Genomic DNA, 26,302 nt, shown 5'->3' on the forward strand with positions numbered 1-26,302 from the left:
TTTTCTTTTTTTTTTTTTTTTTGTTATTTACTGATCGAACTATCACAGGCTTCATTGAATTCAACTGTATCGCTTATTTACACCTAATAGAGATGTGTGCGTGTATGCACGCAAGACATTCCTGTAGAATGTACTAGATAATACTGTCAGAAGTGAAAGTGCTCACTGCTAGTGAAGTATCTGTCTGTCTGCCTGCATGCCTGTTGCTGGCCTGTCGATTCTTTGGCTACTGACAGCTGATACCATGACTGGCCGGAGCGAGCTATATGTCGGTCTGTCTCTCTATCACTCGAAAGTTATTGGAACAAATTTGACACCTATATCCATGCGTTTGAAAACACACAGAGTATAAGGGTACTACTAAAGCAGAGTGGTCCCGAACGCGCTAGCTAGTCGTGAGTGGTCGATCCTATTATTGTTAAACTTCAAATTTCATTTGTTTTCTATTTTGATAAATTCTCTCTGTTGAAAATTATATTTTTATATTTTAAATAATTTGCAATTTCAGGAAATATGTTTTTATATTAAATTTGTGTTTTCTAATAAGGTGGACGAGTGATTGATAGATAGTAGATAGATATCAGTAAGTAAGTAAGCCAAAGTATCAACTCAAACCAGCAGGCAGACAGACAGACGGACACAGCAACAGGCATGCAGGCAGACAGACAGATACTTCACTAGCAGTGAGCACTTTCACTTCTGACAGCTAATAGCATGACTGCTATTCTCTGAATATGTGTAAATAGCATCGAAAACTACGATCCTGCAAAAAAATAAACAAAGAAGAAATTCCGTCCCCGTTTGTCGTAATTCTTCAGTTTTCAATTTCGACCTTTTCAATTTTTGTCTTTTTTTTTTTTTCGAAGAATCGAAATCTGAAATGTTTAAAACGTAAGTGTAAAATATTTTCAAAAGAAAGTCAAAACTGAAATATTGCAAAAGTTCACCCCTATACTCTTTTAAGAATCGTAATCTATAACACTAAAAGCAAACAGAACCGAAGAAATTACAGCTTTCAGCGCACTAGATTATTTCCGACGCTATTCTACATGAACGCCCATATAAAAGCGAGCAAAAGAGATAAACAGTTACGAGAGAAAGCGGGAGATCTATGTGAAAAAGCCAAATACTGTACTTGATTTCATACTTAGTTTTTCTTTCTGTTCACTCGCTTCCACCTATTTCGATAAGGAACCTTACAAGTTCGTTTTTTCTTCTGTGGTGGACCCTCTTCTGTGTCGTGATTCCTGAACCGAACTTCTAAGTTTTCTCTTTCTTGCAGACAATTTCCCGGTCCCTTTAACGACCGGTTTGGGCCTTTTGTCATATTTTGCATCCTGGAATATTCGTCGTAACTTTTCATAGTCTGGTTCTTCGTCGTATTTTAGTTTTTCAATAGTTTTGAAGTAAGTTTTTAAAGTTTCAAATGGAATTTTTGAAAGATTCTTTAATAGCACTTCCTTCTCATGTTTCACTTGTTCTTTATTTTCCAAGTATTTCTCCCAAGGTAAACTCCCTGTAAGCCATTCATACATACAGAATCCCAAAATTTGGAAATCTCCTCTTCGAGATGGATCAGCACCTTCATGAGCATCCAGACTCGTATATAACAACGTTCCATTATGAGCTTTCTTCTTCTCTGGTTTATACACCTTGTGTTTGCCATTTAGAAATATCTTCGCAGCCAGACCATAGTCTATCAGATATACCTTATCTATTTTATTACTATCTGCAGCAAATAATATATTACCGGCTTTCAGGTCGGCGTGGACGTAGCCATGGTGGTGGATACACTCTAAAGCATCTATCATTTGTTTGGCAACACAATAAACTGTAGATTCGTCGAGATTAGATCCATTTTCTTCCAAAAATGTCTGGAGATTTTTACCGTATTTAGGTATAATTATGAATCGATAGTCCTTGTCTTTATATTCATGTATGCCGTTTGCTATGAATTCCGGTATGGCAAGATGAGCCAAACGTTTACCTTTTAGATAATCTTGTATAATATTTGGTCTGGCAATCGTCTGTAAAGCATGGAATTCATTAAAGAGTGGGCCGTTACCAATGGGTTCGACTTTAGCAACACATTCTTTGGCCTGTGAAGAAGCAACTTGTCTAGCTGTGTAAATTAAACCAAAACCGCCGAAACCAATCTTTTTTATAATGGAATATCTCCTTCTATCAACAGACTCTAAGATCTCACTTGCTGGAAATTCTGTTGCATGTCTGTATCCTTTTGCCACGTGAACCTTCTTCATTTTGACTTAATCGTTAGTCGTCTCTGGCCTGACTAATTACTGTGAATCGTGGTCACATTTTTCGCACAGAAAATACTTCCGGGAAAGTAAAATAAATAAATAAAATTCAGGTTATTTCGCTTTACTTTTTAATATTATTTTCGTATCTTTCTGATTTCTTCTCCACTCTTGTAGTGTCAACTTCGAAATTCTCTAAAGACGGGGTTGCCAATTCAGCACCTATTTTAGTCTTGCCAGAAGACCCAAACTTTTACACAACCAAGAACCCCTTTTATTCAAATGAATTCTTCCATAGATTCCAAGCTTTTGAAAGTAAAGTTACATGTCATTACGTACATATGACTGACTGCAGCATTTTGTGCCGTATCCTGTAACTTGTTTGTAGTGAAAGAAGTACAAGAAGCCGCATGATAAATTGGCGTAAATTTCGTATCTGTTGATTTCATTTGTACTGTTCATTAACGCCAAATTTCAGGTTGATATTGATTAATGTTATATGAGAAACACGGATGATTATTTATTTATTTAATTTATATCATAAAGCTATTTTATTTTATTTTTTGGCTGAATATGGCGGAAGGGGCGGAGACCATGCTTGTTGTTGCAGGCCTTCCAACAATGGTGAGATCGATGGCGTTAATGCAGGACCAGGTTTAAACCACAGGGGGCCAAGGGCACTTCAAATTCAGTAAGCCCCTCATACACAAGAATTAAAATCTTGGAAAATTGGCTCTAATTTAAATCTCAAAACCCATCTATTGCATCTAATTGAATTTGATGAGTTAGCAGAGAAAGTTTAAATAAACGACTGAAAACGTCACTTCATAGATACACTTTTCGAAATTCGAATTTTTCCCCACTCACCTATCCACTTGCAGTGTTTCTTCACTGTGAAAAGCACAATGAAGAAAACAAGAGTAAAAGTTTTTTTCTTTTCTTTAATGCGAGTTAGAATACGATAAAATGATTTTTAAAAATTACGAAAAAGAAAAATATATCATTTTAGCAATTGTTCAGTGTGTGTGGTGGTGGGGGCGGAGAGACAAGTATTTAAAAGATATGAATTTTTTTAAAAACTATTTAAAAATAGTTTCCATTCGTTGTTTTGCAGTGCGTACAAAAAAGAAAAAAAAAGGAAAATCCTAACAAAAACGAGGAAATTCAAACAAATATGAGACAATTATTCCAAAACTAATACCGTGATGCTGTCCTCAGCTCAGTGAGAGAGAAATTCCCACAACTTTACTGCCTTGCATGGCAGGCTTTCCATTGCAGTCCCTCTCCCATTAGCTTGGTGCTCTCGAGATGCCTCAATCACTGACCTTGCCTTTCAGTCCATCTTGCAGTCAAAGATGGCTGCCCTTGAGCAATTGCTGAAAAATATTTAAGCTGTCAAAACCCATCAAGGTTTTTTTCATACTTAGGAACTACATCTTGATCCCTAAGCTTCTATATTTACTCAGAGTCAGCTCATCTTACCGATTCCCATTGTGCCTCCAACGCTTCAACAACCTAATCTTTGAAAGACTCAAATGCTTAGTCAATGTCAGACTCTCTCCAACATTCCGCATTCAGGCTGCATTGCCCAAGCGATTTGGAGGTCTTGGTCTTCGTAAGTGTTTGTTCCTCTCTCTCTCCTCTGCTTCCTTTCCTCCACTCACACCTGCTCCACACTAGTGAGCAACATCCTCTCCTCTCTAGCATGGACCAGTTCCAACAGGGAGTTGGATGAAGCTCTCCAACACTGGAGGGAATTGGACTTGTCTGCTCCTGAGAAGGTGAAGGACTGTTGGAGTCAGAGAGCTTGGGACAACATAATTTCAAAGGCCACCTTTGACTCCCTCTTCATCCAGTCAGACCAGTTTTCAAGGTGCCGCTTACTGTCTACTATTGCCAAATTTTCTTCTTCAATTCTTTGGAATCACATTTGAAAAAAGAAACTCATACACATCAATATCTATTCTTATGCACCAGAAAGATCAGAAATTCGACAAAAATTTAAAATCTAGGTCAAATGAAAGACAGTCATGGAAAACTGGCATTATATGAAATAATGGAACTCGACTAAATCAAAAAAAATTGAACAAAAAATATTCTCTATAGTTTCTTCGTGAACTTCTGGCGTAGCTCTTGGCAGAATTCTTGTTTAAGCATCCCATATAACCCCACATAACTTTTTTTATTTTTTGGCATTTTTTAAACTTTTTTGCAAGTAAGTGTTCTACATATGAGAATTCATACAACTATGGAAAAAAAAAAATTTTTACTTTTGCGAATTAAAAATTAATTTTTATATTTTAATTTCTTTTTTTTTTTTTTTTTCAGTTTAAAATATGGTCAGTCCGAATTTTTGGTTTAAATCCCAGCAATAGCCCAATAAATGTGTTTATGGAGAAAGCCATTGAAAATTTTTTTTTACTTTTTATAATCAATCACAGTGTTGTGGTTCATTTGCACCTCTTCCCTACAGAAAAGGATAATTGTTAGTTATTTCACCAAACCATAAATAACAGTTAAGAGCGTTCTCCATTCGGTTGCACAATTATTGCTGGCTTCAATTTCTTTCGTTTCGCTAAGTTCACTCGCGCGAGTTCAATATGTTGCTATGGAAATATATTGCAATGCCGACTTCCGGCGTGTCAAAAATGGTTGTATCTGATTGGCTGAAATTAGAAGAAAAAAAAATTCATTCTTGAAACGTTAATAACATCTTTATTTTTAATTTTCCCAAAAACTGGTTGATTTTCGTTATTAGCATCGAAAATTACTCCTGTGTAGAAATTTTAGAAAAACTCAGATCTGTTATGTGAAACCGAACAGATCCCAAACGATTTTATTATTAAAGTCCTGATTTTCATACCTATTCTTCTTACTTTTTTATTGGGGGATTTAGAACCGACTCTTGCGTTCGATTTGAAGTATGATCCACTTATTCTATATCGAACTACCTACTCATTGTATTATAGCGTATCTGGTACCTTTTGTTGCATAACTGCTAACTTTAACGTAATTTTCAGGTAAACTCAGAGCAGCATAAGGTTAGGTCTTCGAATCACTGATAGAGGCATGTTTCTTTTAGTATGGTTAATACATTCTGTAAAGAAAAGTCACAGTATTTAATGATTTAAAAATCAAACCATATTTATATCGAACAATTTTTACTTTCTGAAGTAAATTTGTAACTACAAAACACGAGAAATTGTAGAATTTTACGAGAATTTTTATGTCTTTTTAGTAATCCTACGCACTATTATTTATTGACTCTTAAAATTAAACCCTCATAAGTATATTTTAACTTCACTACTTATTTGAACTGAAAATCTTCAAATAAAAAAATTTCTTTAGATATAAAAGACAAGGAAAGAATCATGTTAAGATTTTGGAAGAGAAATTTCAGACGATAAAATATATTCGTACATTTCCGTAAATACTATATTACTAGCTTGACGTTGGTTGCCGAAATCTAACGAAAATTTTCGTCAGCAATCGACATGTAGTTGGAAAGACGCAATATTGTGTGTCCGATGTGAGGAGGGGTAGCAGTAACAGCATGTAACTGCATAGAGAGAGGGAAATAAAAAAAGAGTGTAAGTGCGAGAAAGAGAGGAAGGGAGGAGATAATAATGAGTGAGAGGAGGAGGGAAACGTGAAAAATGTGAAGCGGTGAGAACAGAAGTAAAACATTATTTATTGTAAGAAATTCACTGTGCAAAGACGAAATTATTTAACTGTAAGGGATTCGCAGGTATGTGATTTTATTAAAATAAAGATATTAATAATCAGACAAGAAAAGAAGCAAACTAGATCTTGTATTAAACATTTGAAAGAGACTATGTATAAATACTATATATATATATATATATATATATATATATATATATACACTGGAAATGAGGCATGTATGCATAGTGAAAGTCAGATATATATATATATATATACATATATGTTTGTGTGATGTATGTGTGTGTTGGAGGAGGGAGAGAAACAAAGATATATTGATAGAGTTTTTAGAAGGCGGGAAATTTTATTTCTTTCACCGGTTGCTTTCATCTGAACGACGTGGCTACTTCATAAACAACAAATGTTGATGACTGAAATTTATCTTTATGATCATCGGTTAGATATATTTGCTCTACGATCGACACATTCAACCTAACGTACGTTGATAACCCTTCGATTGAAGTACAAAGCTTGTCTGTAATGTAGACCACATGCATCTGAATCTTTGGTGACATAGGAAAATAGATCTGACAGTTTATATATGTGTATATAGTTTTATTATTATTAATCGGTAGAAATTAGTGACTCACAAGTTGAGAATTTCTTTTGTTAAGTGTTAATGCACTAAACTCTCAGTCCTTTAGTCTAACTTCTATCGATTAATAATAATTATTATATATACAATTGTCGAATGTACATAAACAACGACCTCCTGTACAAAACAAGGAGATCGCATAGAAATGACACGCTGCACTCCCCGAATGTTTACAAAAATTCTTAAGCATGGTGTTGTCTTAGTGTTTATAAATATATTGTAAAACGGTAATTAAGTCATTTTAATTAGCTTAAATAATCTCAGGTTCGTTTGCTCATAAAGTATTATGTCTACTCTATACGTGTGAATCTCCGAATGTCTGACAAAATTCCAAGATGTATTGTTCCGTGTCTATAAAATTACATCTTAAAACGGGAATTAACTCAGTATGATTTATTTGCAAATTGATGGAAGTAGCATGTATCTTTATTAGTCTCTTTCGATTCATAAAGGAGGTTGTTGATATACATGTTCGACAACTTGGCCACCCCATCATACACACGTACGTGTGTATTATATCTGTATGGTGCAACAACGGGACACATCCATTATCTGTTGAATATGTTAACTATACACGAAAATATATCATGTATATATATATATATATATATATATATATATATATATATATATATAGTGTGTGTGTGTGTATCTATATGGCTAAATTTCGATATGAGTACCGTAAGATCGCCTCTATATGGCAGACTGAGTCTAAAAATATTGGTTGCCAGGAGACTAAGGGGGCCCATCCGCAACTACAATGCTATCATTTGATTTTTTTTTTTTAATTATTCTTTTCAACTGTCTACAGACACAGCCAGGCTGAAATGATTAATGCATTCCTCCAGGAGTGAATAAAAAATTCTCAGGGGCCCCCGTATATGGATTCTAATGGTACGGGGCCTATTTGCCATTGGGCAAGCTGGCAACCTGTCCAGTCCGCCAAAAAAAAAACAACGATGCGAGTACGTGGTACATGTAAAGTATTAGCAGACGCTCAGGGAAGGAAAGAAAGGTGGTTTTACGTTTCGAGCAAAACTCTTCTTCAGAGACAGGAAAGTCCAAGAGAAAAGGAAGACGGAGGGGGAAAAAATCGCCGACGATTCACATGTGGTTACATTTTGTATATATACATATATATCTATATATATATATATATATATATATATATCCTGTGTGCAGGATGGGAGAGACATCTGAAAGAGCTTCTTGTTGACTTTGGAGCAAGAGAGAGGAGTTAAGCTGGAAGCCAGGAGGAGATGAGCAGTGATTTGGCCATCTCTACTGACCCACCGATGGGAGAGTGTTATGGTCTAGGATCGAAACACCTGATGAATGTTAGATACCATCTGATGACATCAGTTCCTCCTGGGCAAAAAAAAAAACCCATTCACTTCTGTCAGTGGAAAAAGCACCTCCTTCTAGGTGTTATTCACACACACGAAAGAAAGTAAGAAAATGGAGATATAGCATTTAATAAAAATTTATTATCTGCAAAAATTTTTATCAAATGTTTTATCTCCATTTTCTTTGTTTCTTTTGAATGATCACAAACTGTGATTAAAATATAAACCTATTGTTTTATGAATATTATTATTCACAACAAATATTAGGTATTGAACCACTAATTCATTGGATGACACCATCCCTTAATGAGGTTAATTTAACCTCTAACTGAATATATATATATATATATCAAAGGGAAATAGTGAGTTTAAATCTCACTGGAATCAACTTAGCCTTTCATCGTAAAAATTAGTCATAAGTCAAGTACAAGGGTCAGTAGCATTGATTTACTCCTCACCTCAAAATTGTTGACCTTATTCCTCTATTAGAAACCATTGCTGTTATTGTACATGTGTGTGATAGACATAAGGACCCAGTAATAATAATGGTTTATAAGCCCTTTCTTGTTCTAATGGAATATAGCCTGACCTATGTAGACAGCCTGTATGCTGGTAATTATTATATTTAGTAACTTGTAATAAAATCTTTTCCTTGTCACTATGGTAATTGTTCTCTACATAAAAATGTCATAATAACAGCTGCAATAATAGTGATTCTTGGGTATATAATGGTTTAATTGTCAGTTAGAGTTACGCAAGCCTATGTTCACCAACATACAGTGTGTTTGTATCACATCATTGCATTGTATTCTGTTTGTTTGTTTATTACATTTTACTGTTGCTGATTATTTTGATTTATTATAAGGCACGAGCTGGCAAAAATGGTTAGCACAGCAGACGAAGGACTTCGAGGCATTTCTTCAGGCTCTTCGCATTCTGAGTTCAAATCTGACCAAAATCAATTTTGCTTTTTATTTTTTCAATGTTGGTACAATTAAATACAAGTCAAGTAATGGGATTGATGTGACTGACTTGACCCCTTCCCCACCAGAATTGCTGGTATTATGCAAAGACTTATAATATATTGCCATTCATTATGATTTGCAAACCTGGGTACCAAACTATTAATCTGTTAATTGTTAATTAACGAGGTTAACTTTGGAAATCATTATTGGACTAATTAACTTCCGTTAACTGAAGTCAATTTGAGTTCACTTCAATTTAATTGAAGTTAACAGATTTAAGTGTTTTCAAGTGGTTTTAGAACAAAAACTGACTTGGTGGGGGGGGGGGGGGTGTTCTATAAGAAAAATTAATGTTAGCAGTTTATTAATAATTTCTGTTCCATTAGGAAATAATTAACTGATTAGCAGTTGTCAAAGTTAACTTTTTGGTTAATGGTGAATGAAATTAACTTTTCGATTAATGATGCTCACCTTTGATGATTTGTTAATGTATAATTGCAGTGTGTTGTTATGTTTTCTACTTCAATGTTTCAGTGACACCTCAAGGGAGACAGCATGAAGCATTTTCTGCTTCTCTATGTGACCATAGTATGCCTACTTTCGCCTGTGTTTGCAACATTATCACAGAGTGACAAGAAGAAGAAGAAGCCAAAAGAAGTAAAAGTAAGATTATCTCTTTGCAAAGTTTGAATTGTGAGGGAGTAAAATTGTTACACTAGTTCTTAAGAACTGGTACTAAGGGACCGGTTGTATGGTTTGAAAGTAGAACCTTTTGAAAACTGGGGATAGAAAGTGTTTGTAATAATGTCTGAAAGATTTTGACTTGTCTCAGAAATTTTACTAAGGCCATAACTCATACATGTTGTATATGCAGTAGAGATATGAGCATGACTGTGTAGTGGATTTGATCTCCTGGCTTGGCATCTTGTGTAAGTGCTTGCAGCTCTAGCCTTGCATTGACCAATGTGTCTTGTGAGTGGAATCTGGTAGATAGAAACGGGAAGTTTGTGTGTGTGTGTGTATATTTAGATATATATTTTTATATGTATCTTTTAATCTTTCATTTTTTTGTTTCAGGCATTTGACTGCGGCTATGCTGGTGCACCGCCTTTAGTCAAACAAATCAACCCCAGGACTTACTCTTTGTAAGCCTAGTGCTTATTGTATCGGTCTCTTTTGCCGAACAGCTAAGTTACTGGGAGGTAAACACACCAACATCAGTTGTCAAGTGATGGTAGGATTCACCAAGGATTAGTTCTCAGCCCCCTCTTGTTTATCTTAGTCTTCCAGGCCTTAACAGAGGAATTCAAGACTAGATGCCCCTGGGAGCTCTTTTATGCTGATGACCTTGTTCATATAGTTGAATCACTACCTGACCTAGAGGAGAAATTTCAGGTGTGGAAGCAAGGCCTGGAATCAAAGAGCTTTAGAGTTAATTTAACAAAAAGCAAAGTCAAAGACAGACAAATCACAAAGCCCTTCAGGGAAATGGTCCTGCTTGATATGTAAGAAAGATGTTGGTAGAAATTCCATGTGTTGTACCCAGTGCAAGCTTTGGACACCAAAGGTGTAGTGTTATCACAGGAAGATTAACAGAGAACTTTGCATGTGGAAAATGTTTGGGTACAATAAGCACTAAAAATATGCAGACGATAGACTTCCTCAAATGGGTGGGTGGGTGGAGGGCCCTTAGAAGTAGTAGATAGTTTCTGTTACCTAGGAGACCAAGTTAGCAGTGGAGGAGGAAGTTCTGAAAGTGTAGTTGCTAGGACAAGAACAGGCTGGGCGAAGTCAAGAGAGTTTCTACTTTTGTTGGTAACTAAGGGCCTCTCCCTCAGAATGAAAGGTAGATTGTATGATGCCTGCGTATGTACAGCTATGCTACATGGTAGTGAAACATAGGCTTTGACTACCGAGAACTTGCAGAGGCTTGAAAAAAATGAAGCTAGCATACTCTGCTGGATGGGTAACGGCAGTGTGCATGAGAGAGTGTAAATGATTTAAGAGGATAACCTTAGTTGTGTTCTGTTTGAATCACTAGAAATGAATGAATGCACCCTCATCACCATCACAGTCTGGGTAATCCCTTGTTGGCTAAAGTTTTGAATTCAGTAACATTTCTGTTAAAATATTGTTCACGTAACAGTGACCTTTATGTACACCATTGTTCGATGTTTTATTTTACTGACTCTCTGCCTCTCTCTCTCTATCTCTCTCTGAAACAACCAATATCCATTTTGCTGTATAATCTCACCTGTGCGTCCATCTTTCAGCCTAAACTCTCTGATAAAACAGTCATACAACGAGGTCTTGTCACTGAACAGGTGAAAGCGAAAGACATAATCAAAGAACATGGTATCTATTGCGACACAAGACGTGAAGTTAAGAATTTCCGTGGAGAAACTTTGGCCTATGTTACACCAGTTAGTCATCTTAACTACTTTCCATGGTTGTTTGCACTTGAATTATTGTTTCATTGTTTAATTTTTTCTTGACCAGTCTTTTGTGCATTTCAGTTAATTTATAAAATAATTGAAAATTTCTGAGAGATTTCTTTCTTTAACATATAAGATATTGTCTGAAAAATACTATTAGAAAATACAAATGTATATTGGTAAATTATGATATTAAGATGGTGTTTGGATCCAAACTTAAAAGAGAAATATATTTATACAAAGCATTTGGGCTAAATTTGACAGTTTGCATAAAAGGGAAAGACAACACAATATCCAAAAATAAAACAATTTGAGAAAATCAAAAAATATCAACAAAATTATGGCTGGGAACTAACAGTCTATTCAATGTAGCCACATCCAGCTTCCGCCCTGGCTTCAAGACAACTCCAGAACTTGGTGCATGCATTCCTTATTGTGTCCCTGGAAAGATCTTTGAAAAACTCCTCGATCTTGGCCGCCAGTTTAACCTTGGTGTTGCAGAGTAGTTAGTTTCTTTCACAACTGCACCCCACACATGGTAATCCATGGGATTATAATCAGGGAAATTAGGGAGCCAGTGAAGTCAGAAATTCTCCAACAACAACTTCTGACACCTTTCTAGAGGTATAGCAAGGAGTCAAATCCTACTGCTATACATGGCCTTCCAGCAGTAACCCTCTCCAGCCAGACTTTGACCAGTCTCCAGCTGTTTGGCATGGACATTTGATGAAGATGCAATCAGAATGGCTTCACAATGTTGTTGCAACTGTCCATGTCATGGCTTACAGCCTTTACAATGTTCACAGAGCATTGAGCAGCAGTTTATCAAAGTTGGCATTTTGATGGTCAGTGTGAATCATCATGATACATGTAACCCTTATTCAAATGGATTCCAGTCTTCCATGTCAACTAACTTTTTCTTCAACTTCAAAATCTTTATGCTCAAAAATACCTTAGGAATGAGAACCCAGGTTCGGAATTTCCCCAAGACATCTGATGAAGGCTGGAGGGTATGTCAGCCAAAACATTGTGTTAACACCAAACAAGATGAGGACAAATATCCGTCAGATATAAATAATGAAGCTTTTTTTCCTTTAATAGAATTAAATGAATTAATGATGGTATCATTGATTGCAGTGGAATTCACATGGTTATGACTTAGCAAGACAATTTGGCAACAAGTTTACTTACGTATCTCCAGTCTGGTTACAAGTGAAGAGAAGACCAAGCGGTGCTTACGTTGTACAAGGAGAACATGACATTGATAGAAGTAATTATATTTCTGACATTGTCCTTGTTGTTGTTGTTGTTGTTACTATTGGAACCGTGTTGATCTGTTCATGGTCACAACTATAATTAACATTAATAGAAATAATTATCATATTTGTGTGTGCATTAAATGATTTATGTCTTTTACTTTCTCTCCCTTATTATATATATATATCATCATCATCATCGTTTAAATATCAACAACAAAACCGATGGTCTTCACTGAATGACCTCTACTAAAGGAACTCAGTGACCAAGCAAATACTAGTATTCAACAGGACAATACTATGAGGTGTATACAGGTGTATGTAATAAAATAGAAGTTTAATCAATAGTATTCCCACCATGACCACCCTTGCTGTATTCATTGATCCACACTACAAATATTTCTCATATTTAACATAAATCTTAATTTAGAATTTTCTCTTAATGAATATATTTTCTTTTGCAGATTGGATTGAAGAGGTCACAAAAGGTCGCAATACCAAAATCTGTGAGTTATATTTACCCAAGAACTAGTTAATGTTGTAAATGTTGTTATTAAGAATCCTTGATCAGATTCCATAGAGGTGCTGAACTGATTCACCTCCTCACATATCCAGTAATCTGCATTTGTTTAATTTATACTGCACTGTTTGCTCCATAGTGTATACCACACCCTGTACATTCAGTGCTAATACACTACATCCCACACTATACAGTGCCCCTAGTGGTTAGGGTGTTGGTGTAGTTCCCTAAATGTAACATCTGATATATGATGATTGTATACTAACAATTTCCTTTATATCTACCACAGTTCCCTAAATAACTAGTTCCTTTATGTCTACCACAGTTCCCTCTATAACTAGATCCTTTATATTTATCACAGTTCCCTGTATAACAAGTTCCTTTATATTTATCACAATTACTTAAATGTAACATTGTTTATATAATGATTATATTAACTATTTCTTTTATATCTACCACAGTTCCTCGAATGTTGTTTGATGGTTGGACTGGGGAAGATTATCTTCACTTATTCTCCAGCGAAGATGAAATTGAAGATTGTGTTGAAACTATTTTAAAGTTTATCAAGGTATGGCTTACTATCAAGCAGTGCTGTCTTGTTGATTTTGTAGATCACTTCCAGATCAGTTTCCATCCAGTCTGTCTATGATTAAAGATATTCAAGCTGTCACCATCCTGTTTTTCATTCAAGCATATTATATCTCTACAACAACTTATCTAATGTGTCTTTTATTTGAACATAGTCTATCTAGGACTACTTATCCAATGTGATTTTTCTCTTTTTTTTAACCTTTTTGTTCTTGTATTTCTGTCAAAATGCCTTTGTTCCAATTAATTATGAAAATAGTAAAGTATATAACAAAATACCTTTGTCGTTGTTGTTGTTCAGTCTTAGGTGATTGCTGATTAAATAAATCAATGATCAGAGGAATTCCAGCCATCATTACTATCCTTTATGCCTGCTATTTCTAACAGATCAAGCAACCGTATCAATTAACATTGTAATTTGTGTATATACACTCCAAAATTGTCTCTGTTTTTGCAACCTCTTATATGTTTTTATGTTGTCCTTGTGACTGAAATAAAGGAATCATTATTCCGCTTTCAATTTAGAATCAAAATTTTCACGGAATAGTCTTGGAGATTTGGTCTCAGCTTGGTGGACACCGTAAAACGTAAGTTTTATCTTTCACAAACACTAAGAATTGAATTTCTACAAAAATATTCTGATCTAAAACATTTCTCCTTTCCACTACAGCCTTGGTTCAACCAAAAACTTGTCGGTGGATTTAATAGGTGGAAACTAGAAGAAGGTTGTTGGGTTGTTGAGTGTTTATCATCATCACCATGGCGTCCACTTTTCCCTGCTTGATGGAGAGCAGCACAGAGAGGGGAAAGAAGATAGAGAAAGGAGGTGATTGATGGAGACAGAAGGCAGGGGAAGATAGTGAGAAGTGGTTTGGGGTGAAGGGAAGAAAGGTAACTGGGAAAAGTGGGGGGTGTATTTTGTGCCTATCCTGCTCTTATGTGATAGAGAAGTAGTGGGGAAAAGCTTGACAGGGCAGAGAGGATGGGGGTGGGGCAGCGTCCCTTATGGACAAACATTACCAAGGTGGTTTTAGGATATCAATTCTACAATGGTGGACAGGTCTTCTTCAGTATAGCAAGGCTCCAGTTATCTCAGCCCTTTGTAAGGCTCAGCATCTTGAAATCAGTCGTCAGTATTTCATCCTCTGTGTGTGTATATACAGACACACATATTTATGGTATCTTTATTATTTTTGCAATTTTCCAGGGATTTGATTCATTTTTTGACCCATATGGGACAGATGTTTCGTGAAGCTGGTCGTGTTCTTATTCTTGTTATACCGCCATCTTCTGAATCGGGGTAAGAATTTTTTTTTCCTTTCGTACCAATACATGAAAACGTGCTTTCAATTTCTGAAAACCATTTTGTATTCCTTTCAAATATCTTTAATTTATGTAGAATATTTCCCATTTAATGAAACAGTTCTATTCAGTATTCATTTTCATGTCTCAAATGTTTTTATATTTATTGTAGTGAAATAATATTTTAATTGTAATCTCAAATCACTACCAAACTATTGCTTTTGAGACTTTGCTGGGGTCACCTAACATTTTCCTATATCTGCTGTTGTATTAGGGGATTAATAATGGCATGTTAATTTTGTGTTTGAGAGGCTGTTATAATAACCAATGTTGTTCTATTACAGAACTGAAGGAATGTTCAACAAGAAAGACTTTGATGCCCTTTCACCTCACATAGATCAGTTCAGTTTGATGACATATGACTATTCAAATTCATATAAGTAAGTAACAGTATTTCATTGGGTTCCTGTTATACTTTGTGGTTATTCTGACACCTTATCACCATAGTCTTCTTTCCTTTTGCAGCTGGGGTAGCCATGTGTCTTCTCCACAGTAAGATACCTTATCCTGTGTTTATCATACATTCGTCCATCAACCCCTGACATAAATCACCACCCTCAATACTATCTGTCCCCCACCCCAACACTACACCTCCCTCAGTACAGCACCCCCATCAATCAAGGGGTGTTGTCTTGCCAGCTACTTGGTGACACAAAAAAGCACTCAGTCCACTTTGCTTTGAAAGTAGACTTGGTGACAAGAATGACATTTGGCTGTAAAAAAATCTGCCTCAGCAAATTTCATCTTTCCCATGCAAGTATGGGAAAGTGCAGCAGCGGCAGAAGCTTACTCTGAATATACAAGACATGATGTAGTAGAGTTGGCAGAGTGATAAAGAATCCTGACAACAGATACGAAAGATGGTAGCTACCAAGTAGACTGCTGACCAGATGTAAGGTGGAGTAGTCTAGTTGAAGTGGGGGAAGAGCTGACATTAAGGAAATCAGTAAGAGATAACTGCAATGGTATAGCTATGTAATGTGGATGGATGGTGTCAAATATTGACATACCTGTGCCCGTGTTGTTATACACACGCACACAAGCATTTATATAAATATTTGTATATATGTATCTAAAATATAGACACCCAATCATATTCATCTGTTTATATGAATATTCATCTTTCGGTCTGTTTTTATACATTTAGTTTGCATTCAAATTTCAAAATGTCACATTGTTTAGTTAACACAGATTTTTACATTTTATTTTAATTATTCACAGACCTGGTCCAAACAGCCCTCTTGCTTGGATGAAAATGTGTGTTGAGAATTTGGTACCGTTATTAAATACAACATTAAGAAAGAAAATCTTACTTGGATTCAATTTCTATGGTTATGATTTTGTTCCTGGATCTGGAGACCCAATTATTGGAAACAAGTTAGTATTAAGATATTTCATATTCAAGCTAAGAAAGAACCAGAGAATCAGTACCCAAGCATGGCTACATCCTACACTAGTTGAAGACCATACCACACACTGTAGTCTGTTCATGCTATTTGGCAGTCATCTTTGTCAAGTGGTGTTTCTGTACAGTCTGATGAATCATTGATGAAAAAACACATTACAATTTAAAAACAGTAAAAATGTTCTTGAAGACCTGTCTTGGTAGTTAGGGTGTTGCAGTCACAATTGTCAGATCATGATGTTGATGCCAGGACTGGGTGACGCATTGTGTTCATGAGCATCATTTTATGTTGCGCAAAGCCCTCTCAGTTGCAAATGAAAAAACTCTTGACTAATTTGTATCTCATTCAGGAGTAATGTTGTGGCCTTGGTCATCTATGGAAATCAGGTGACGGCCCTAGAAGTCATAGGACTCAAAGCAGTTCTTTTACATTACTTACTTCCCAGGCGCTCGGTGTGGAATGCATGCACCAAGTTTCAGAGCTGTCTTGAGGCCATAATGGAAGCTGAGGACAGCTACATTGAATAAACTGTTATCTCCCAGTCACAATCTAGTTAATATTTTTTTAAATTTTGGGATGGGAGACTGTTTTTCTTTTCTTTTTATGCAAGCTATCAAATTTAGCCCAATCACCCTGTGTGATATAATATCACTATATATCATTCTAATATGTATTGATATGGTAACAGTGTATATCAGTATGATAATATATTTCAATATGATTACACTATTGGTTAATATACTGTAACAATATGTGTGGATATGATTTTATATAAATATATGTCGTTCAGATTTACAGAAGACAAGTGTAGGAATAACAAGCAGGTGTATTAGTTTAACGCTTGGGAACAATGGAAAAGTCTTCTACGTTTCGAGTCTATGCTCTTTGATAGAAAGAATTAAGAGTTGGATTGAAATATTTATTTTGTGAAAATTTATTTCTTGTCTTTAATTTCAGATATATTGAAATCTTAAAAAAACATAAACCTGAGATAAAATGGGACAAAAACAGTTTTGAACATACAATACAATACAAGTAAGTATACTGTAAGGGTACGCAGTAGGTACACTCCTCAACATAATTACTACCTTTTTGTGTTTGCTTTTTTCATGCCTGCATAGGTTGGATGACTTCTTTCTAACACAGCATCTCACCAAATGTCACATTCCCGTGAGGTTTGACATCCTGAGACCAGCTTTCACCATTGCAGTGTGAGGCTTCATCAGATTGATTCGGTACCTGTTGCTGATTGCAGTGAGGACTGAAGCAGCACAGCATACATCATCATCATCATCATCATGAGTATCATTTAATGTTCACTTGTTCATGCTTGCATGGGTCAGAGAGAACTTGTTAAAGCAGATTCTCTATGGTCAGATGCCCTTTGCGTTGCCAGCCCTCACCTGTCTTCAAGCAACGTAATTTTCCTCCATGGCCAAACAGGTTTTCAAGAAAAACTGGAAATGGACACCACTGCTTGTTTACAATCATCACATGGTGTCTAGGCAAAGGTACACACACACACATAGGTTTCTTTCAGCTTCTGTCTATCAAAGCCACTCACAAGGCTTTGGTCAGCCCTGGACTTGTCCAAGGTGCCATGCAGAGGGACTGAACTTGAAACTTCGTGATTGGGAAGCAAGCTTCTTAACCACACGGCCATGCTGTCACCTAACATAGATAAATGATAGGTAGATAAATAGATAGAGGTGTGTATATGTGCCAGTAGCATTCATTTGAATCTCTTTCTCTCTCTCTCTCTCTCTCTCCCTCCCTCTCTCTTGCTGTTGTGTACATACTTTTATCTCCTTCTTCCCTTTTCCTCAGTGTGACAAATTGTTGTCAACAGAGGGAGCTGTCGTTTGTAATATAATAGATGTGAGGCAGCTGAAAAATGTCTTCAGCGCTTGTGTGGCCTGGCATCTGCATCTGCAGACTTTACCATTGTGACTTCTATTGCTAATATTAATCTTTCTGGTTACTAATGTTTCAGGACTGGAATTGGTCAACATATTGTCTACTATCCAACATTGATGTCAATACAAGCCCGGCTGGAACTAGCAGAATATTTACATACAGGCATTTCTATCTGGGAGATTGGACAAGGGTTGGATTATTTTTACGATCTGCTGTAACTGCTCTGTCATTCCTGCTGTTAAATATTGAACTTCGAATGTAAAATTCCAATTATGAAATACTTAAAATGTTAAAAAAAAAACTTAAAGACTCAACTGAAATATTGTTATAAACTGAACGTGTTTCACTTGATTCCAATAATACCAGACATTTGGTCTGCACTGATCTCACAGAAATAAATCTGAATAAAAAAAAAAAAAAACACAGAAAGGAAAATTCTTTTTAAAAAAGGCTGAAGATTTCAACATTTTCAGAATTTTTTTTTATCTTTTGTTACAAATGTCTTCGGAAGAAAACAAATTAAAATTATTGGTTAAAAAAAAAAGAAGAATGAAATGAAGCTAGATTTAGTCAAATTTTATTGAAGAAAGTGAAAAGAATTAGCTGTAATTGTTTTTACTTCCACATTTTTTTCCATCCATTCCACTGTCTTTTTCAAATCCAAAAGTTTCACAGGGTTTGATTTTAATAAAAGATTATATATATATATAATATATAAATATATTTACTTTAAAAGAAAATTATTTCTGAATAATCTTTTATTTTCTTTTTCACTATTTGTGACATTCCTTTCTAGAAAGATGCCTAAAGATAAGCTCTGTAGACATCAACAATTGTTCTAATTGGAACACTCATTTTTTTTTTTTTTAAGAAATGTGATATCAAGACAATTACTGTTTTTTTTTTTTAAATTATTTTTTGGCCACCCTTGTCCAAAGAAACTCTCTATATATGCACCAAGTTAACTTCGTATAAAACTATTTGTCAATCAGTATTCAATTTTTTTTTTTTTTCCTGATGGCAAAAAATAAAAATCCTATTTCAGTCCACACTATTTGTGTTTATTTCATTCTAAAAACTGTTTCTGATATTTCTAAAATGAATTCCAGTTAATTTTTTGAAAGTTTCCATCAAAATTAATTCGTAAAACTCCACTTACATCAAAGTCATCAAGGCACCAATATCAATATTGAGATGAGTTTTTCATTACAGATGTTTATACTTGTTGCTAGATATTTTATTGGTCAGTAAAATGGTCATTACTATAACTGTTACCATTATACAATGCTTTTGAAGCTTCGTAGAATAAGAGATCTTTTACTTGAAAAACAGATTAGGGTTAGTGACAGGAAGGGCATCTAGCTGCAAAATAATGCCTCAATAATATATCCATCTAACCCATGCTGACATAGAAAAAAGGCAACAAAATGAATGAACAAATAGTAGCAATAGATGTATAGAATTGCAAACCTTGTGCCAGCTGTCCAATATTGAAACCACTCTGTTACAAATGGTTATTTAATGTTTTTATCTTACATAAGTACACATCGGTCCTTCAAACGCAGCATTTGACGGTTATGGGGCCTTTTCCCATTCCACACACCAATATTCCGGCATTCTGTCACAATAAACTCATCAACTTTAACACCATAAAAGACATCATTTAAATCGAGGCTGAGCCGAGATGACATGTCAAATGGAGAAGGGACACGGATTGCTCGGCTGATCTCTTCTTTGAACAGGGTCCAGTCAAAAGCCCCTCCCAAGTAGTTACGGGTCACGAGCTCAAGATGGACCTGAGGTAAAGCTGAAAATAAAAATGATTTGCTTAGTGATATGATAGAAACAGTGATTTGGGAGCGGGGGTTTACAGATTCTCCCTCAGTACATGACTGGTATTTATTGCTCCCTGAAGGATAAAAAGACAATCTGATTGTTACAGGGTTTGTACTTGAAACATAAGAAGGAAACTAAACCATCTTCATTTTAATGTCCCCTTTTCCATACTTGCATGGATTGGGGTAGAATTGGTGGGATTTTTCTGCAGCTGGATACCCTTCCTGTCACCAACCTTCACTTGTTTCCAAGTAAAGTAATACATCTTCATGGCCAGACATGTTTTCCTGGAAGATTGGAAATGAAGGACGCTGCCTGCATAATGGTGACACATTATCACATCATGTCAAGACAACGTGACACACATATAGGATGGGCTTCTTTCAGTTTTCTTTTACTAAATCTATTCATAAGGCTTTGGTTGGCCCAGGGCTATAGTAGAAGACACTTGCTCAACGTACAGTGATGTAGGACTGAACTTGAAACCATGTGGTTGGAAAGCAAACTTCTTAACCATAGAGCCATACCTACACCTCCACACAACCAGGCCTCTGCCCCTTACAGCCATGTTATAAAGATAATTTCAAGCAGATGGTGTTATAAGATTCTTTTCTACTCTAGGCACAAGGCCTGAAATTTTTGGGGAGGATGGGGCAGTCGATTAGATCAACCTCAGTATGCAACTGGTACTTAATTTATCAACCCCGAAAGGATGAAAGGCAAAGTCGACCTCAGCAGAATTTGAACTCAGAATTGTGTTATAATATTGCTTCATGACCATTTTTAATGTGTTTGTTTCCATGCTGCCGCATAAGTAAGACATTTTTGCTTTCTTCCATCCTGAGTCAACTTGTCTATGACCTCCATCCCCAAGTCTGCTTTGGCCAACTTCTCTGGTTTCCTGACATCATTTAAGAAAATAATATAAAGACATTGTTGAAGGTGTGTTGAAGAATTAAATTTCCTGGCATGGATATGTCAACATGTACTGGATACACACATATATATATATATATACATATATACACATGATTAGCCATATGTATGTATGTTTGTTGTCTTTTAATGAACTTTAATGAAGGATTAATTAAAGTAGTTATTACTCTGTAAAAATGTAAGCTGAAGCCAGTCAGTGCCATAAATTGGCAAAGATTTCCTTCACATCAGTTCATTGAAATTTGGTACAATTTAGAATAAAAAGCAGAAAAGCATAACTTTTACATATAATTCATTGTTTAGATATTCTCTATAGCAGTTTCAATGCCATGTTACATCATTATTTTTACAATTAGGTAATTAAAATACATAATAATTATTTATTTATTATGGTGACAACATATTTCTCTGAACTCTTTAATTATTTTCTTTCTCATATTTGAAAAGGAAAATCTTTCCCAAAATATTATAGAATCTTTGAACAACCTATGCAAGGCAATACAATGTCTTTTCTCTTTCTTTTCATTTATTGACATCACATTACATATTTTGTCCAACTTCTCATCTGCATTACCCCAAAGTTTTTTTTTGTTAAAGATTTATATCATTTACAATTTATTTCTACATTTTGCTGATATCTGTTTACCTTTTTGTTGATTCAGAAAGTAATATGTTTGTATCACATAGGCAGGGTCGAGAAGATGGAATTTAACAAACAGATTGTTCATCTCTATGTTGTATTGTTCTTCACTGCACTGTCCAGTGATGATTCGTTTCATTATAAGTCGGGTCCACTCAGGTTGCTTCAGCCACTGTAGCAAATTCTCAGCCCATTTAGTCCTGCCAGAGACAAAGGAGTCAATAAAGGAAGAACAGACAATTCCTATTTGTGATAATATTTTCATATTTAACCAATTCATGCAATGAACCAAAGATGTTGGAAGTAAAGAACACTGGTTGTGGAGACCTGAAACAAGAAACTAAACTCATCACCTGGTTTAAAACACCCTCACACATCGACAACCAGTGTCATCACATTTATAATGACAACTTGATTGCAGACCTTGGCCTGGAATGTATCCAGGACCTTGAGGCAGAGATGATGGACCAAGAAGTGTGGCGGATGGACTTTGTTGCTGTCGCCCAGGCTGGAACCTGGCCATAATAATAATAAGATCTCAGGTGCCCTGGCCATAATAAAGTCTTGTGTGCCCTTAAACAGAGTTCACTCTTTTGCAAATATTCATGCTAGGTTTCTGCTCTAAATATAACTTTCTCCCTTCCTTATATCAGCCCAAGAAATCCCAAAAGGGGTTTACAGCAGCTGTTCTTCCTCCTCTGAGTAAACCATTAAACTCTAAACACTAAAGAGAAAGATACAGATGAAATCTCATATTACGGCTCATCTCGCAGTCAATTTGAATAGTGTGGTGTTTAATAAATGATTCGCCCAACAATGTTGGCCATGTTTATTGCTAGACAGTCCCTAGCCATAAATATCTCTCTCTCTGAGGTAGCTTCAATGTCATATTTTATTGGTAACATCACTGAATGTACAAGACTATGAGAATCCAGGATCTGTTGGGAGACATCTCCCCAGCAACATGTATCTTTGCTTCTATCTTCAGTGCCATCTGGTGGCTGTCATAACAATGTAATTGACCCCCAGTCATCATTTTATTGATGTCTGCTCACATGTCATTGTAAAGTGTCATGAGACTTTATAATCACCGATTTGAAACAGAACAACAACAGACTCCCTGTTGTCACTTGAACCCTCTAACACATCACTTATTGGTTGACGAGATACAACAGAACTCCACCTGCCATTCCATCTCCTCAAAGCTTCTAAATTACAATTACTGAACACCCAAGTCGATACCATCGGCTTCAGTATTTGACTCTTATTTTATCTACTCTGAAAAGAAGAAAGGCAAGCTTGACCTCAGCAATTTACATAAGCACAAGGTCACGCATTTTGATGGAGTAGAATATTTGATTCAATCATCCCCAATGTTATTTCATTACTCCTGGAAGGATGATATGCAGGGTTGAATGTAAAGGACAATGCTACAGTATAGAGTAGCCCTAGAATGCACCACTGTAGGATGTACCACTGCCACCACAACCACAATTAGAACAAGTTGTAAGAATGTGAAAGAAAGCTGCCACTTACCCACCATTGTCCACAAAGTCTTTGAAACATATTCTGGAAGATTCTTTTACAACTTGTGGGTAGACAAGTGTATAGAGGCAAAAACCTAATGTTAGAAAATTGGAATATATATATATATCTATATCTATATATATAAAACTGAGAATGTGTGTATGTCTGTCTGTATGTATGTGTGCATCACAAAACTCAAGAACTACCCAACCGATTTCATTCAAATGTTATACATGCCTTACTTAGGGTTCGTGCAGTGTCATGGGCCAAAAAAAGATTTTCAACTTCTTGCCTAATACGAGCCCAGAGCAATCTCTTATCTCTTACACTATTTCAGTATTTTGTGTCTGTGGCACGTAAAAAACACCATTTGTGCGTAGCCATTGCCAGTACCGCCAGACTGGCCCTTGTGCCGGTGGCACGTAAAAGCACTCACTACACTAAGGATGGTAGAATGGGCAGTTTGCCTGAGGCAGCACTTTTATAGGAATGGCACTTTGGGGTTTGCTGTATAAGCTCTATAGGCTGTACTAGTCCAGCAGGAGCAGGGGACAAACTCAGTAACAGCCCCTTGGTCGCTCACACTCTAGCTACAATAATGATAGGGTTTGAATATTTAACAGAATGAGGAATTAGTCTGGATCAGAACTTACCAAGTTTTTTCCAAGCCAACCCCGAATAGATTTCATTTAAACTCTTATTCACTTCAGTCCGTCGAATGGTTGTGTGGAAACGAAACTCGTCTTTATGTCTGCTGATTACATCAGCAGTGATGGCCGTGGACAAATTTGATAGTGAGAAAATTGTCTGATCAATTTCTTGATATAAAGGATTTGGTTTTGTGTCTGCAAAGAATATTTCATGAACATTTGGTTCCATTTTGAGAGCATTTAGTAAAAGTATCCTGGCAGCTTCTTGCGCCCGGTCTCTACCTTTTTTGTCATAAGGAGAGAGATTATAAAGTGTGACAACATTTAGCTTTTTACTGGTCAAACTACAAATTGAAGACCTTGACGAGTTCATTTTCCTGAAGATTCTGATGGTATATGTATTGTTATTTTTCTAGAATCTGTTCTTTGAGTCCCAATCCTGAGATTCATCACTTCTGTCATACCACATGGAAATACTGAGGAGTTGAATGGCTTTCTTTAGTAATCGTTGTAAATGTGTGTCTGCTGTCTGAGTCTGAGAGTAAAATATATTAAAATAAGGAACCAAATTAAGATAAGTCTAAGTGGTTTTAAATTACAAAAGTTAGATTTATAAACTGAAGAAACAGCAGAGCAGCCATGCAGAGTTTTGGAAATATGTTCAAAATTGTGAAAATGTAGAACAAACTATCAACATCTGTTGTTAGCTGTCAGGACACTAATGCATCTTTCAACAATTCCATGCTTCTCAAAATTCCTGACATGCCCCTGCATTCTTTCCTCTTTATGGCTCTTTTACTGTTCGCTTCTCTGTCTTTTTTCTGTTTTATCATGTGTATTGTGCATGTACTTTTGGCTTTCATTGCTGTCTTTCTTTACTTAACTTAATAAACTGTTTTCTAAGGCGGTGAGCTGGCAGAAACGTTAGCTCGCCGGGCAAAATGCTTAGCGGTATTTTGTCTATCTTTACATTCTGTGTTCAAATTCTGCTGAGATTGACTTTGCCTTCCATCCTTGTGGAGTCGATAAATTAAGTACCATTTGCGTACTGGGATGGATCTAATCGACAGCTCCCCGCCCCATACTCCCTCAAAAATTTTGGGCCTTGTGTCTAGAGTAGAAAAAATAAACTGTTTGCTGTCCCTTCTTTTACACTTTTATGACAAATTCGAGTGCACCTGAGCAGTGCATACAATAAGTTCATTATCATATTTTTGAAAAATATTCTTGAGAAAACCATGTGCATTATAGTTTCATTTGTAGAGCTATGTAGACTGGGCTTTATATAATTCTGGTGGTGGTAATCTACTGAAAGACATATGAAAAAAAAAATGTAATTATTATTTCTGTTCTATTAAAGACACAAAGCCTGGAGTTTTGTGTATCCTTAATATAGTTCTCAAGCAAAATTAGTATGGCATATAACAATTATTTTCTTAACTAATTAACAAGTCTTATTATTAACAATGAGTCAACTAATTATAAAACACTATTATATAATTATCTCATCAAAATGGAGCATGTCCCAGCTGGTCCAATTTATTTCAGATCAGCTCCACCCATCATTGTAACAATTTTTACTTATTTTTTTGTCACTTTTTTTTGTTCTATTTATTAATGAAACAATATTCTTGTTTATTTGTGTGTGTGTGTGTGTGCCTTGCTTTCTCTCTCTCTCTCTCTCTCTCTCTCTCTCTCTCTCTCTCTCACACACACATTCCCAGCAGCATTCATTCCAAATTCAGCAGACCTAATTGAACTTGTTCCTCTCTAATCACATTACACATTTTTTCAATTCAACATCACACATCACACATCTTACACTATATAAAGCTCTTCCATCTTACGCACACCACATACAGACCTCTACATTCACTGTCCCATGTTTCACAACTCTACATTATTACATATCAGAACAGCCTCCCTTTTAAACTGAACAAATTATGCCATAACATTAACCACAGAAGTTATAACTTAAACTGTGTGTGGTTTTCCCCACAATGTCAACTTGACAAAGTTCAGAGTTCCTCTCATTTCACCAGCTGTGGACATACATGCATAAAAATAGATGTCCTGATAGAATCAGAATGAATCTTTTTGGCTGCATGCTGAGGTGGGAGGTAGAATCCATCAATGAAGGAAATACTAATACACAAATATGATGATGATATATATATATATATATATATATATATATATACAATACAATATAGAAAAGAGGAGGATCTAAGTGAAACGGTGTTGTTCAATACAAATATTTTTAACATCTATAGGCATGTAATTACACGGCTAATGATTGCTCTAATTGTGTGCAAATACCTGTTAATTATAAGTAGAAGCGT

The 26,302-nt window shown here is 35.7% G+C and overlaps 2 protein-coding genes and 1 pseudogene across 7 annotated transcripts in view; 1 reads left to right on the forward strand and 2 right to left on the reverse strand.

Annotated features, from left to right (window-relative positions):
• On the reverse strand, nt 1-3,902 carry LOC106876562 (serine/threonine-protein kinase VRK1 pseudogene; annotated as a pseudogene). Its single transcript, XR_016243500.1, has one exon. The product of XR_016243500.1 is annotated as a serine/threonine-protein kinase VRK1 pseudogene (transcript).
• LOC106876572 (chitinase domain-containing protein 1) lies at nt 229-19,418 on the forward strand. Of its 3 annotated transcripts, none has more exons than XM_014925174.3 (12): nt 229-395; nt 9,422-9,550; nt 11,161-11,310; nt 12,460-12,592; nt 13,043-13,084; nt 13,560-13,666; nt 14,212-14,273; nt 14,894-14,986; nt 15,333-15,428; nt 16,270-16,425; nt 17,412-17,489; nt 18,448-19,418. In XM_014925174.3, exons 2-12 carry the CDS (start codon nt 9,443-9,445, stop codon nt 18,587-18,589), a joined length of 1,167 nt encoding a protein of 388 aa, XP_014780660.1. In that variant the 5' UTR covers nt 229-395; nt 9,422-9,442; the 3' UTR covers nt 18,590-19,418. The 3 variants fall into 3 exon arrangements, with proteins under 3 accessions (XP_014780660.1, XP_014780657.1, XP_014780659.1); XM_014925171.3 differs by lacking the exon at nt 229-395 and adding an exon at nt 5,740-6,006; XM_014925173.3 differs by lacking the exon at nt 229-395 and adding an exon at nt 6,271-6,418.
• Nucleotides 12,561-26,302, reverse strand: part of LOC106876573 (uncharacterized) — a 15,892-nt gene continuing 2,150 nt past the window's right edge. The window contains exons 1-5 of one of the 3 annotated variants that reach the window (XR_016243503.1): nt 23,964-24,468; nt 23,320-23,404; nt 21,790-21,983; nt 19,842-20,178; nt 12,561-12,672 (exon numbers count right to left, since the gene is read on the reverse strand). Coding sequence is in view for 1 of the 3 variants with exons in the window: in XM_014925175.3 (XP_014780661.1) it covers nt 19,904-20,178; nt 21,790-21,983; nt 23,320-23,404; nt 23,964-24,333 (924 nt within the window). In the remaining 2 variants the exon portion in view is untranslated. Of the gene's footprint in view, nt 12,673-17,364; nt 18,772-19,174; nt 20,179-21,789; nt 21,984-23,319; nt 23,405-23,963; nt 24,496-26,302 lie in introns of those variants that run through there. The other 2 variants (XR_016243502.1, XM_014925175.3) reach the window with 2 other exon arrangements.

This window comes from Octopus bimaculoides, chromosome 10 (genome assembly GCF_046866305.1).
Source record: "Octopus bimaculoides isolate indiv1 chromosome 10, ASM4686630v1, whole genome shotgun sequence".
NCBI classification, from domain to species: Eukaryota; Metazoa; Mollusca; class Cephalopoda; order Octopoda; family Octopodidae; genus Octopus; species Octopus bimaculoides.

Bases quoted from the DNA above. Each gene is read 5' to 3' on its own strand.
- LOC106876572 (XM_014925174.3), top strand. From the start codon at position 9,443: ATGAAGCATTTTCTGCTTCTCTATGTGACCATAGTATGCCTACTTTCG. The intron at 11,311-12,459 runs GTTAGTCATCTT...CATTGATTGCAG, and splicing joins CTTTGGCCTATGTTACACCA to TGGAATTCACATGGTTATGA. The intron at 16,426-17,411 runs GTTAGTATTAAG...CTTTAATTTCAG, and splicing joins GACCCAATTATTGGAAACAA to ATATATTGAAATCTTAAAAA.